Source organism: Sarcophilus harrisii, chromosome 3 (assembly GCF_902635505.1).
Source record: "Sarcophilus harrisii chromosome 3, mSarHar1.11, whole genome shotgun sequence".
Taxonomy (NCBI): Eukaryota; Metazoa; Chordata; class Mammalia; order Dasyuromorphia; family Dasyuridae; genus Sarcophilus; species Sarcophilus harrisii.
The window spans coordinates 11,479,485-11,492,878 of record NC_045428.1 but is presented as its reverse complement, the minus strand read 5'-3'; the positions used below and the strand labels follow the sequence as shown (position 1 = coordinate 11,492,878).

Below are 13,394 nucleotides of genomic sequence, written 5' to 3'. Positions count from 1 at the left end.
ACTATTAATTTCTTTATACCCATCCTCCCCTATTTAAGCCAATAGCCTGGAGGACATGAATTAGAATTCTCATTCACAAATATGTCAATTAACATCAGTAGTTACATATATACATATATATAGATACACATGTATCTGCATATATATGTATATAAATTGGACTCATGATTTCTTTGGTATAGAAGGTTTTCAATGAGGACGCTTTCTCCATCAATGCAAACTGGTACTTACTCTACATGGAGTGTTGCTTGGGGCACTGAGAAGGCAGGTGATTTTACCAGGGTCACAAGGCCAGTATGTGCCAAAATTAATCTTATGCCCAGACTTTTCATATTTTTAGGATATATCCTTTAACTATTATGTCTTTTTTCTAGGTATAATAAACCTGTTTTCACTTTAGGGATAAACCAGAATCACAAATGATATTGTTACCTAACTAAATTAATAAATATATTTCTGGAAAAAATTTTCATGGAAGGAAAATAAATTCATCTTCAAATGTGCACTTATAGTTCCAGCTGGTTTAAGGGTGGGGCGGGAAATAAAACCATTTTTGAGTTTTCATCTTTGAAGGAAAATAATCTTGACAGAGTTTTTATCTGTGGTTAAGTTTGAAATTAACTGAGATCCTGGCTTTATGTATTCATGGGGGCAAACAGGGAAAAAGAGTAAAAACTCTTTGTTTAGGGAAGAATAGTAACATTTATTTAAAGAAATAGAGTGATTGGATCAATGGACAATCTCTTTGCAGATCTATGGAATAGCTATGCCTGCTCTTCAGTTTTTCTGTATCTACCTTACAAGGGAGATAAACAGAAAAAAAAAAAAAATCAACCCACTAACAAGGGGCCACTTCAGATATTCCTAATGAATAATTATGAAATTGGTCAGCATTTTAGAGTGAAAAAATATAAAATTAAATAGCTATTTGCACAGTGAACAGCGAGGAAAAGGAGATAGGGGCTTAATTAAAACTTTCAGTTTAAAGAAGATCCTAAATTTCATTTCATATAGTCCATAACACACTAAGGAAAATTCTAAATTCCAAAGAAATCATCTCATGGGAAGTCAACATGAGGCACAAAGTTATTATTCTCTTACTTCACAATCTTGATAAAACAGGACTTTCACATTTGATATTATCTAGTTCTGAAAATGTGTTTGTGAAGGTGGATTGTTTGGTTCATTACAGTGTAACCAGCTAAGCTACAGAAAGGTCATGACAACTCTCTGTAGACAAAGCCCCAACTCCTTACCTGGTGGGAGAAAGGCTGTATGCTGTTGTAACTGCATGTTGGCAAGAGCCTGCTGGTATTGGAAAATACCAGTGTTAAAGACCGCCGTGGCACCATTGGTTTTTTCAAGAGCAGGCCTCTTTGGTAATGGGGGAAGAACAGCTTGAGGGATTCCCTGTGTGGTGAATGAGTATAAAAAACAAAGACCAGTAAAAAAAAGAAAAGAAAAAAGAAAAAAATCAGTAGAAGGCTCAAATAGTTAAGAAGCACCATCTTTTTCCATGAGCAAGCAAGCAGCAGAGCAGACTTAACTAACCAAAAAAAATAAATAAATAAAATAAAAAAAGCAAGATAAAAGCTTTAAAGGAAGCATTACTTTAGTCTAAGAAAAAAAAACACACTAGTTAAAGAAAACATGTTGGAGCCATATGTTATTATGAACTAAAGTGCTTCAAGTTACACAATGCTTCAGGCTTACAGTAGGAAGCCATTATTTTGGAAAAAAACGACGAGCTGGGCTGCTAGCTCCATGAGCATCAACAAATCCAAGCAGGTTAATCATCATCTTACTGATAGAGTGACTGCGACAGGGAAGCTCCATATTATACTGCTCCCACCTGCCCCGGCCCACCCCCAATCTAACTAGACATGCAATCTGTACCAGGGGCATGCAGGTACCTTACCCCTGAGCTACTAACGTTAAAACTATGTAAGAACCTTCCTAAAGCCATGCCAACCAAACCGATCCATCCATAGTCAGTAATAAATAGAACTGTAACGTCCTCTACGTGTTTTTATCAAAACATCTTACAATGCAGTTAAACTGAATGTGGGCCAATGAACTTTAAGAATCTTTGGTTGGTTGGTGGACATACATAGATTTACTTTGTAGCTTTCCCCACTAATCATATCAGGAAACCACACTCAGTTTTCCATTGTATCTTAAAACTTTTACAACAGAAAAAAAGGAATATTTATTTTTAAATAATTAAAAAAAAAAAACTCATATCTACAATAAAGCTACATGCCAAGCTAAAAGGTGAAAGGTCATAGTACCAGGTCAAAGGTTGCCTCGAGGGGTCGCTTCAGTGATTTGACAGCCGACTGAGTCTTAATTAGCAGGCAGCGAGCACATGATGGCAATGGGCCAGTGGGGTTCAAGCGCATTAACATAAACAGCAAGCAGAGGTGCATCATGGGGGCAGCAGTGCATTTTTGGGTAGGTGAGAAAAAAACAAATAAAAAAACAAATCATCGGAATGCCATATACAACGAATAACAAGACTAAGCATGCACAATAAAGGCACTACTAAGTTGTTATTGTGAGGATACCACCTCTATGTAGTTAATTACAAACAAGATATTCTAACAGAAAAAAAGAGTGAAAGAAGAGATAGGAAGAGAGTCTAACTTCTGCATTTTTCTCTCAAGTATCCAACAAGAAACACACAAAAAAGAACTCTCATATCTTACTGGGCTATGAATATCACGCAATAATATTTAACATAAACATTTTCATAATCAAATTAAGTATTTATGTAAAAAAGACAACATTAACAACAGCTAAACAAAGAACAGAGAATGAACCTATAAAAATCAGCTATTAGATCACATTATAAGGTACCTTAAGAATACATTTTCTTTTCATGGTTAACCTGAAAGTTTCTTCAGAAGTACTGTGATCCTTCTACTCTAGAAAATGATAGATTTATGCTTCTCCAGGTTGCAGTTATTCTTAAGTCATAATATTATTCAAGGCATTCAAAATAGTTAAATTTTTTAAAACATCCTACTTAAAGTTAGAGACAATTTGCTTGATGCTGTTTTCCTAAAGTGTTCCAGACTGCATTATTGTTACAAAGCAGGGTAAAGGAAGGAAGAATCTCTGGTGTGTACAAAGCACATACACCAAGGGGAAAAGAATGACCAATTAGAATGAGTGCAGGAATGATGGCAATATGGTTAAATTTTGAAATAAACATGCTGCTTCTTACACTTCACAACTTTTAGGAATAGAGCTGTAACTAGGAAGGTTTATACCTAGAGGAAGTACCAAGAACCATGGTCAATGCAATGTGCATTTATCTTCAGTGAAAATGGTAGGGTCGGATTAGGAAAAAATTCACTTCAAGCCATTCTTTTGAAATCTTTCTCTTTTGTCTAATTATTCTTGCTCATTAGGAGGTAAATTCTATTGCATATATATCTTCCTGAAGCATAGCAAATGGTGCCTAAGACCTCAAAATTTAGCCTGCTAGGGAAAAACCCGGATTGTTCCATCTTAGTTACAGCTCTCAGAATAGAAGAGTGAGTTATAAAGGGTTTTTTAAATTTTAATTTTAAAAATCAATCTGAAACTGTTTTAAGTTCTCTGAAAACATTGGGACACATCTGAACAACTTCATCTCCAGCAAAAATGTTTTTTTTTTAAATACAACAAAAAATAACAATTAATCAACAGTCTATTGTATTTTCTTTTTCAAATTTCTTTGAAAAGAGAAGCTGCTTCTCAGACTTACCATAGCAGCTGCGGTGGCTGCAGCCTGGGCAGCCGCAGCTTGGTTGACCTGGTATTGGGCAGCCTTGATCTTGGCTTGTAGATGGGCAGGAGGGTGGAAATATTTGCACTTTTCCCGAGAGCATCTCCCTTTAATGTAATCCATACACACAGTGACAGTGTTGTCATTGGTATCGATCATAGCACTGTCAGCAGGATGGGCAAATCGGCAGTCATTTTCTCCTCGGTTACAATTACCCCGTTGATACTCTCGACATACCTGTAGGATAATGAAGGGAAAAACAATCAGGAAAGTCCTGCCAAACAGAATTTTTCTCAGCTTGGAATTAAATGTTAAAAACAAAAAGAATAAGAAAATTAACAAATTAACAAGACAAAAACAGAAAGATTCATAATCTGAATCTTGTAGCATTTTATAAATGAAGTACTTGAGTAAGCTGCCAATAAAACTTCAGAAAGAGAAAGATAGCTGAATTGTTACTTAGTTCTATAATTAGTATCCATATCCAAAATCTATCTTTCAAAAAAGAAATAAATGTATTGTCTTAACCATAATGAATAATCTAAGCCATGTACCCTAACTTCTTTCAAATAATCAGAGATCTATTAAGCAAAATTTCTAATATACACTGCCATTTTGTCAATCAACAAGTGCTTATTATGTTCCAGTCATTATGCTAATCACCTAGGACACAAAGAAAGACAATACTTTTCTGGCCCTCAAAGAGTTTATATCCAAATGGTCCAGAAAACATAAATAACTACTACATAAAAAAAAAAAAAGATTTGGGGGAACTCAGGAAGCAAGCTGCTGAAATTAGTGATATTAATACTTCATCTAGGAAAGGGCTGCAGGCTGGTGCATTTTCTATCACAACCACTGTGGGACAGCACCTGCTAAGCTACAGAGGGATTGCAAACTGTGTTAGTGGAAGCAGGAGGACCTGATTGACAAAATTATGGATCCCTGAAATACAGGAGAGGAAATGAGTAAGTGGAAAATGAAATTTTTTTCTATTCTGTTAATTTTCAACAGACTGAAATATGGGTGGGAATGATTAAGGTTAATTAATTAATTGATGATTAATGACTTTTCATTGTTGCTATATACATTATTGTGTATTATAACAATCCTCTGCTATTATATCTAAAGTTATTGTCTTGTATTCAAGGTTTCCATGACGTTAATTTCTAAAATAAAATATTTTTAAATTAGTTAAAATTCACCTTAGAGACTGGGTCACCTTCCAACACATCCCCGTGGCTAGTACAGCGCTTGGCCCCCATCAGGTACTTACTGAGAAAATGCTTGCTGAATAATTTATTTAAGTTCCAATCATGTTGCTCCACATCTCACTACTTAATAAATTCCAAGGACTCTCTATCATCTCCAGAATCAAATATAAAATTGTCTGCAATTATATCTAAAGGTATGCCCTTGTATTTAAACATGATATTAATTTCTAAAGTAAAATATTTTGAAATAGTTAAAATTCACCTTAGTAACAACACATATCCCAGTGGCTGGTATAGCACTTTCCCCCTCATCAGATACTTAATTAAACAAATCAATTAATCAATAAGCCTTTACTCATTAAGTCCAACCATGGCACTTCCCACCTCACTACTTAATAAACTCAGTTGGCTTCCTATCAACTCCAGGATCAAATATAAAGTCCTCCATTTGGCATTCATAACCTACTCCCCCCAACATACACCTTTCTTGTCTTCTAACTGCTTTCACTCTCCTCCATACCCATTGAGTTCTTGAAGCAGGGATACTGGTCTCCATGCTGTTCCACAGGTACTTAATTTCCCGATCCCAACATCATCCTTGTCTATGCCCCTTCCTGGAATGGTTTTCCTACTGGCTTCCAGTATATCCCAGATAAAATCCCAACTTCTTACAAGAAGTCTTTCATCACTCCCCCACTCCAACCCTTAATTCTAGTGCCTTCCTTCTGGTGGTTATCGCCAATGAATGCAGTCTCTATTGTTTGTATGGTTGATTGCAGTTGTCTTCCCATTAAACAGTGAGATCTTTGAGAACAGGGTCTGTCTTGTTCATTTGCATCTATATCTAAAACCAGCACATAATAGGCACCTAATAAATGTCTAGTGACCAACCTGGATGAGAAGGAGTTGCACTGACTCGTCTACTTAGTGAGTTATTCCAACCTTTCCCCACAAGAGGGCCTTCCAAAACATATAATCTCCTAACAACCCTTTTCCATTGGTCCTTTTCCAAGGAAACATTTTCACTTTTGGACTTCCTTTTTTTGTATTTTGGGCCAATAGAGACCCTGAGTTCTTTATTCTTATAACATACAAAGAGGAACTTAAAGCTTGTAGTGCCTTAAAAAGTCAAAGTATTTTCTGATTTACCCAGGCTGAGAAATTAAATTGAAAATCTTTCCAGTGTTTTGTTCCTATGATTATGATTAAAAGCTATATGTCATTGATTAAGAAAAGGGTCAAAAATGGTAGCCCACAAACCTGTGTGCTTCCTTTCATTATTAATTCAAAAATGCTAAGTGAAGAACTGCTCATTTGTTTATCAGTTGCTTGGAATTTGGGAGGCATTTTTGCTAAGGAACATATTCTTTGAGAGTAGGGATCTGTGTGAATCCCCAGGATCTGTACATTTCCTGGCACGTGGGATGCACCACATAAATGCTTGCTGATTGACTGCCTGGAGGAAGATTTCCCAGGACTCATAATTACGCCATCACATACCTGAACATCTGAAGTATGACACTGTAACTATGAGTACCAAGAACATTTCTTCCTCTGGGGCAATGGAACAGCCAGTCCTTCCTTTTCTCCCCTACTGGCTTAGAGATCGGAAGATACCTCAAAAGGCATCTCCCCAGAAGGGTAGAGGCAGGGCTGGTAGGAGGCCTCAGAATCAACTAAGCATTCAATAAATCAACAAAAACATCACAAGTTAGAGATTTTGCTAGTGAGGGAGATGATTAGCTGGAGAAGGATTTGATCCAGAAGTTTGCAATAAAGATTTGCAGAGAGAGATTAGGGCCTCCGGCCCAGGGAAACCTTTGGGCATTAGCCCCTAGGAATACTTTTCAGTGATGTGGCTCCCTATAATATTCCTTGGGGTCTAGAACCTGCCTTCTTCATGGTTCACTGCCACTATTTGCATCTTCCAGCAAGGATTTCTCTCTGTTCTTTGTCCCATCAAGAAACAGAACAAACCTAGCATATAACTGAGTGTTCTAAGTTATTTTTCCAGAGATAAAGAGAGGAAAGAACAAAGTATCCCCCAATGCTTTTTCGTTTGTTCAGAACTTTTGGAAAAATAAAGTCACACAAAGGATGTTAAGAGTGAGTGCTCTGTATATAAGGGATGGCGAAAAGATTGATATGAAATTCAAAGCTAGACTCAAACTGTCACAGCCATTTTAGCTGAAGTAAGAAAGGCAAGGTGAGGAGTTGGGGGCACTGCCCATAAAGATACCTTTAGAGGTGGAGGAACAAGTTAAAAGCTTCTGAAAGTAGGGGAAGAATATTTTTAGCCTTACTCCAAAGCTCTTCCCTAAGGGGGTAGGGGGGGAAGCAAGAAAAAACATGGCTTGGCAATGATTTGAACAAAAATTAAAACGTGGACAGAACAATAACCTGTTGATATAGTAGAGACAAAGGCACAGATACCTACAAGTAAAGGGACCAGGATGTCATAATGACAAAGCCCAATGAAAATTAATGATTGATCCCTATTTGGTTTGGATAAAATTAAATGAGACAACCATTAAGGAACCATGTGCTGATGAACCCAGAATAAACCTGCTAAATTGGATTATGGTCCGTTGATTTGAATACTGTTGGGCCAATGGCACAAGACAATGACCATTGGGACTCGGGTGAGGGAACCTTGGATTCTGTCCCAGCTATGCCATGTACTGCCTGTGAGACTTTACGCAAGACACATAATCAGCTTCCATAAGCCTCGGTTATCTCATCTGCAAAGTGGACACTGAGGTCCCTTCCAGGTCACATTCTCTAATCTTACAATTTAAAAAGGATCCAAGTCAAACATATACATTTTGTTAACAGTTTGGATGACTGATTTTCAACAGGCAAAATAACTTACATTACAAATACAGAATTCTGTTATTAAACTGAGTCAGGAAGTGGCAAACACATTTAACATGTAGCTTTCATATTAAAAAGAATGATACGATATGTGTGATTTTTTCTTTCATATTATTAGCTCTTCTGAGGTGAATGATTTGGGGTCATCTTCTAATTTGCTCACAAAGGAATAAGATGGCAAGTGAATTATTACTCTATCTGATAACTGGTCTTCCCCAGACAAGGCTATCAGGAAAAATAAACTGAAGTGGGACATTTTTTTTATGGGAACTTTTACATGATTTCAAAAACCAAAAATTACATTATTTATTCTTTAATCATTTCATATCCAAACATTTGTGTTCCCATTTGGTGTTTTAGAGATAGAGAAGTAGTTTGCCATTTCCTTCTTCAGCTCATTTGACAGATGAGGAAACCGAGGTAAATAGGGTGAAGTAACTTGACTAGGATCATATACAAGCAAATTTCTCTTGCTGTATTTGAATTCAGGAAGATAAGCTTCCTGACTCCAAGACCAGTGCTTTGTGACTATAGTACCACCTACATTACCATATGATTTAGAATCAGAGACTTAGATATGAAAGGAAACTTAGAAGTCATATAGTAATACCTTTTTCTTCCTGTGAAAGAAATTGATAGCAATGGATTCTGAAAAAGCTTTTGATAAACTTCAATGCATCTTTCTATTAAAAACTATAAATATCAGGGACAAATGGACCTTGATAGAGTAAGTGGCATTTATCAAAATCTAATCACAATTATATGAAATCAAGACAAAGTTAGAGAACTTTCCAATCAGATCAGGGATAAAGCAAGGACACTTTTTAATTAATATCATTGTTTAACATAGGGTTAAATACTAGCAAGAGCAATCAGACAAGAAAAAGAAATCCAAGGAAAAGGCACAGGTAAAGAGAAAACTAAATTATTATTTCTTTAGATAATATGAACATTATGCAGTGAAACCTAGAGAATCAATTAAAATTAATTGAAATCATGTTTTTAACAAAGTTATAGGAGATTAAGATTTGAGATCTCATAAGAAATAAGTTGTATAGCCAGAATGGTGGACTGCAAAACAAGTATTCTTTCCACTATAGTAAAGTAGAAGATTTTAGTATAATTCTTTCAATCTCTATATTCAGTTCTGGGGCTCAGTTATTATAAATTAAATTTTTTTCTTTCTTCTCACAAAAGCTTATTTTCCTGAATTCTTATTCTCAAAAGAATGGCAGTATTTTTCCTTGACACCTTATGTGGCATTCAAAATTCTCAGCATATTGCATTTCTGTCCGGTTCCCTTTCTTACCTTCCATGATAGGCCTAGAAAGTACTATGTTCTCACCTCCTCCTCTCAGGATCCCTAGTTTGTTTTCTTTAAAGCTTATCTTAAGTGCCATCTGCTATAAAAAGCCTATCCTGACCTAGCTTGGTGTTATTGCTACAATTACGTTGTAAATAATTTATATTTACTTATCTGTATATGGTATTATTAGGTCTCCTTTCCCTACCATAGACTAGAAACTCAGTGAAAGTAGATAAATGTCATTAGCATTGAAGGTACATAGTAGTATCTTAATAAATGATGAATGAATGGTTAGATTGATTTTAGAAAATAGCTTTCAATGATTTTCAGTAATTTTCAGAAATGTGTGAACAATAGATTTGATTAAAATAATTTTATTTATATATAAATATAATATATAAATATTTATTTATTCATATTATATAACATATATATATAATTTTGAAATAAAGAAAATTATTAAAATAAAAATGAACAGAATTCAAATCAATTTTAGCTTTTTTAAGGCTTTAAGGAATTCCACATGTTCCTTTGATCCTGATTAAATGGCTGGTTTATTGGATTAATTGGATTAATTAGATTAATGATCAATACTGAAAAAAATTCTCATCTTATCTGAAAACAGCCCAAAGTACAAACTAATTTCACTCTTTTCTAAGGCTTTAGGGAATTCAGCTCACTTTTTAGACTCATTTTCTCTTCCTTCCTAAACTCCTTTATTACTAATATTTCCTATTTATCTACATTTTCACTTAGATAGGCACTTGGAATAGATTGCAGTGCTGATGGGGAAAACAAAACCACATCTTCCCTTTATGAACCAGATTGTGGACATCAAGGGCAGCCTTTAGGAGAGCCAGACTTAAGCCACTGAAGCTGGGGAATTTCAACAAGCATAAGACAAATCCTAGAAGTTTTAGAACCTCATGCCTCTGGAAATCATCATCCATGGAACAGGGGACCAGGCTCTGATTGCTGAGTCAAAGCATCTGACATTGTCTATAATAAAATTGCACAAAACCATGAAGAATGTTTCACGTACGAGAGAAACATCCCTGACATATCATTAGCAAATGACATTAGACAAAGAAATGTATTATTTCTAGAATTTGAGTCATCATGCAAAGGAGGAGAATTTTCAAACCTGTATGAAATAAATTTGGCCTCTTTACTGAAGAGGTACAACATTCTGATCTTTAGAAATGTGGTGTGCCCAGCTCTATGCTGTAGCTAATTAGAAAGCAGATGTTTAACAATGTATTTGAGCCATTAGTGATAAATATGAAGCGAATGCCTATGTTGCATGCTAAGCCAAATTTATATAAAGACATTATCCTGAACAGTATACATTTGTATGAATTAAATTGAAGTGTTCTACCAACAAAACTAATGGGCTTCTTTTATACTATTAAAATAATTATATTAAAGTGTATAATAAGACTATTTTAAAATACATTTCCATTTCTGGGCAAATGTCAGATGAGCAATTCAATATTCTATAAAATTGCAAAGGGAAAAACAGTATTAAAAGATGGTGGAAAGAGCCCTGCCTCTGACACTGGGGTATTTCAGTTTAAAATCAATGACTTCAAAATGAACAGTAGTTATTTTTGTCATTTTCAACTCTCCAAATTATGGTGATTTGAAACCATTAACAAAACAAAGTGCCGTGATATTCTGGCAGATTGGCAAAGGGGAGCACAGATAGATTTTAGTCAAGGTTGAAGAGGTTGTGGGAAGATGGCAAACTAGATACCAGCAAAGCTGTGACTTAATACAACCATTTTGGAACATGCTTTGGACTCGTGCTAGAAAAGACATGAAATCATTTCTACCTTTTCAAACCTCAATCCTATTTTTAGAAATATATTCCAAGGAGCTTTAGGGAAGAAGGAAAAACACTCTATCCTTCATATAACTTTAAAGCAAACACCTAGAAACAAAATGGGTGCTTATTACTGAGTAATGTCTAAACATAGAGTGGCAAGTGAACATGAGAGATATTATTAGATACAAGGCATTGTGTGCACAAGGAATTCTGAGAAGTATAGGAAGATCTACTTAAACTGATGCAGAGAGAAATCAATAGAGCAAAGGAAACAAATTCAACAAAGTTCATAAGACTTAAAAAAAAAAAACAGCATTGAAAAGAAAGAAAATCCAAATTGTGATCATCTATCTTGATCCTAAAAAACACAAGATGAAACACTTCCTTTCTTAGAAGAGGTGAGAGATTATTGATACAGAATATTGTATATGTTGTCTGACAAGTGGTCTGAATGTTGGTCAGTTTTACTTAATGATATATGTTACAAGGTCAGCTGGGTGGTACAGTAGACACACACTAACTGTGTGACTGTGCATGAGTCATTTAATGCAGTTTGCTTCAGTTTCCTCATCTATAAAATGAGCTAGAGGAAAAAATAGTATACATCTCTGCCAAGAAAACCCCAAATGGAGTCATGGAGAGTTAGACACAACTGAACAATAATAACAACTTCCATTACAAAGGAAGGTTCTGTGCAATAGTAGGTATGGAAGAAAGTAATGGTGACATAAAATTATAAAAGGCAATGATCAAACTTTGCAATTGCTTCTTAAAGAAATAGAGCACCAGCATGATAAGTGTGGAAATATGTTTAGAAGAACTGCCCATGTTTAATCTATATTGGATTAGTTGCTGTCTAGGGAAGGCGGGATATAAGGAGAAAGGGAGAAAAAATTGGAACACAAGGTTGTGCAAAGATGAATGTTGAAAACTGTATTTATATTTTGAAAAATAAAAAAGCTATTATAAAAAAGAAAGAAATATAGCATGAATATAAAAAATATCCAGTGCAAAAAATCCCAAAACAAAACAAAAAAATGAATCATACAAGAGGAGGAGATTGAGGACAGAGAGTGGTGGCTAGCAGCAGAGAGCAAGGACACTGCAGAACAGGTGGAGATGACAACAGCCTTCCTTCCCTCTCCTTGCTATTATGGCTAGGAAGTCATTTCCTCCATGATTTCCTCAGTAGAATGATTTCCCCCTAAGTGGCCACAAGTCCTACTTCCTATCCACAATACAGATACTTTTCCAAATAATTGCAAATTTGGAACCTCCTTGATGGTGATTTTCTCTTGCAGCTGCTCTGCCATGCCCACAGAACAGAAATCTCCCTGTCAAGTTCCTAAGAAGGGCGTGACTAATACAATTCCCAGAAATATCTAGAGGGGGCCAAACGATGTTCAAAATCAAGTGAACCCAAAAGCCTTTGGTGCTTCCAAAATGATCTGGTAATGATTAGAATGATCAATGCCACAGCTTTCAAAACTCTACCCTAGCAGCTAGATGGTGCCATAGTGCACAGAGCATTGGGCACAGTAGGCACTCATTAGCTGTGTAACCAGTTTGCCTCAATTTCCTGATCTGCAAAAGGGGATAATAATAGCCTTTACTTCACAAGGTTGATTTTATGTGTCAAAGAAGATAATAATTATAAAGCATTTAGCACAGAGCCTGGCACACAATAAGCCATTAAGAAATATTTTTTTTTCTTTTTGCACATGCATATCAAATTGCTTATTGTTTCATGGAGGAAGGTAGAGAATTTTTAAAAAATGTTAAAGTTGTTTTTATATGTAATTGGGAAAACATAAAATATTATGGGAAAAAAAGACAATTGTTTACTTCTTCATATCAACTTCCTTCTATATTATCCAATCATAGTGGGAAAATGCTCAGAACATCAGAAGATTAGTGTTCTAGTAATGTGAATATAAACTTGGTAAAGGCTCACAAATTTTCATTTGGAAGGAAATTCATGGTCATTTAGTCCAGAAAATCTTGATATTGTTAATTTTTTGAAACTACGTGTACATATATGTGTGTATATAAATATATCATATGTGAACTCTATGTATATCAGGACAAATTGTATTTCAATATTATGAGTTCTCTTTGTAATATTATGTATTTTATTTCAGGCATTTGAAAACATAACTGTGATAAGACATCTATGGACTTCATCCAACTGGCAACCCAAGGGATCCAAAAAAAAAAAAAACATGTGGAACCTTCCAACTGCAGACCAATGTCTTCCTTTTACATTTGAAGACATACAATCTCCTTAAGGATAATTCCCTCATCTCTAGCACAATGCCTGATATACAGTGGACATTTAATAAAATTTTACTGAATTAAGGAGAACACTATGGCATTTACATCATTTGGTTCCCAATA

General features: G+C 35.2%; 1 protein-coding gene across 15 annotated transcripts in view; it reads right to left on the bottom strand.

The window, feature by feature from the left end:
* Positions 1-13,394, bottom strand: part of MBNL1 (muscleblind like splicing regulator 1) — a 244,817-nt gene that overhangs the window by 12,656 nt on the left and 218,767 nt on the right. For 11 of the 15 annotated variants that reach the window (XM_031957537.1, XM_023500855.2, XM_023500853.2 and 8 more), the window contains 3 exons: positions 3,755-4,012; positions 2,292-2,345; positions 1,257-1,410 (listed from right to left, as the gene is read on the bottom strand). In XM_031957537.1, the coding sequence (XP_031813397.1) occupies positions 1,257-1,410; positions 2,292-2,345; positions 3,755-4,012 (466 nt within the window). The remainder of the gene's footprint in view (positions 1-1,256; positions 1,411-2,291; positions 2,346-3,754; positions 4,013-13,394) is intronic. The other 4 variants (XM_012546639.2, XM_012546638.2, XM_003766215.3 and 1 more) reach the window with 1 other exon arrangement.